The 1,110-nt window shown below is 57.4% G+C and overlaps 1 protein-coding gene across 1 annotated transcript; it reads left to right on the top strand.

The window, feature by feature from the left end:
* Window positions 1-15: 15 nt before the first annotated feature.
* Window positions 16-1,044, top strand: EIN_524470 (hypothetical protein; the record flags this gene model as incomplete). The annotated part of the gene is made up of 1 exon (XM_004254373.1): window positions 16-1,044. One exon carries the CDS (start codon window positions 16-18, stop codon window positions 1,042-1,044), a length of 1,029 nt encoding a protein of 342 aa, XP_004254421.1.
* Window positions 1,045-1,110: the final 66 nt, after the last annotated feature.

Raw genomic sequence — 1,110 nt, forward strand, 5'->3', positions numbered from 1 at the left:
TGGCCGGTGTGTGAAATGACGAATTCACGCTCCCCTCTGCTGCCTGACCGTCATCCGCAAAAAGACCTGTTCGTGTGTGACATCGTGGATGCCGTCCCCAAGGGCGACATGGCCTCGATGGAACACCCGGTTTTCACCCTCTCGACAAAGCCGGACATGAAGCCCCGGCGGTATCAGAATGGCGAGAACTTCATTGAAGTGTCGCCGTCACGGTACGGGCTGGCCACGGTGCATGACCGCGATGTACTGATTTACTGCATCAGCCAGTGTATGGCCGCGCTCAATGAGGGGCGAACGGTTAGCCGGACGCTGCGGTTCAAGGCGCATGACCTACTCGTGGCAACGAACCGGCAGGCGTCTGGTCAAGGCTACAAGCTGCTCAAGGACGCGCTCCGGCGTCTGCAAGGCACGCAGATAGAGACGAACATCCGCCAGGGCGGCAAGGAGTATTTCAGAGTCTTCGGCCTCATCGAGTCTGCGGAAATCGTGCGTGAAACGCGCGACGGGCGGATGCAGGATGTAGAGATTACCCTGTCCGATTGGGTTTTCGACGCCATAGAAAACAACCATGTTCTGACGCTGAACAAGGAATATTTCTTCCTGCGTAAGCCTCTCGAACGGCGGCTCTACGAGCTGGCGCGAAAGCATTGCGGCTCACAGCCAAAATGGAAATGCGGCATCGAGCTCTTGCGCGACAAGTGTGGGTCGAGTTCGACCACGAAAGAATTCCGCCGCCTGCTCGGCAAGATTATCGAGGACGATGCGGCGCACGACCACATGCCCGATTACGTGATGGGCATCGAGGGGGACAATGTCGTCTTCCGTCCCAAGGCGGCTGAGGCGGTCGTCGCCCTGCCTTTCCAGGCATTGCGGTTCAAAAAGCTCGACACGCACGATGAGGCACGGCGTCTTGCGCCTGGCTGGGATGTCTATGTGCTCGAAAGCGAGTGGCGGTCGTGGGTCCACGACAAGGCCATCGACGTGAAGGACGCGGACAAGCATTTCTTGGCGTTCTGCAAAAAACGTGGCGCGTACAAACACTAAAAGCGCACAAATGTGGGTTTGTGCCTTTACGCATTCCCACGAATGTGGTGAGGTTGATTCATGATA

Source organism: Entamoeba invadens (genome assembly GCF_000330505.1).
Source record: "Entamoeba invadens IP1 unplaced genomic scaffold scaff_1105074725213, whole genome shotgun sequence".
Taxonomy (NCBI): domain Eukaryota; phylum Evosea; order Mastigamoebida; family Endamoebidae; genus Entamoeba; species Entamoeba invadens.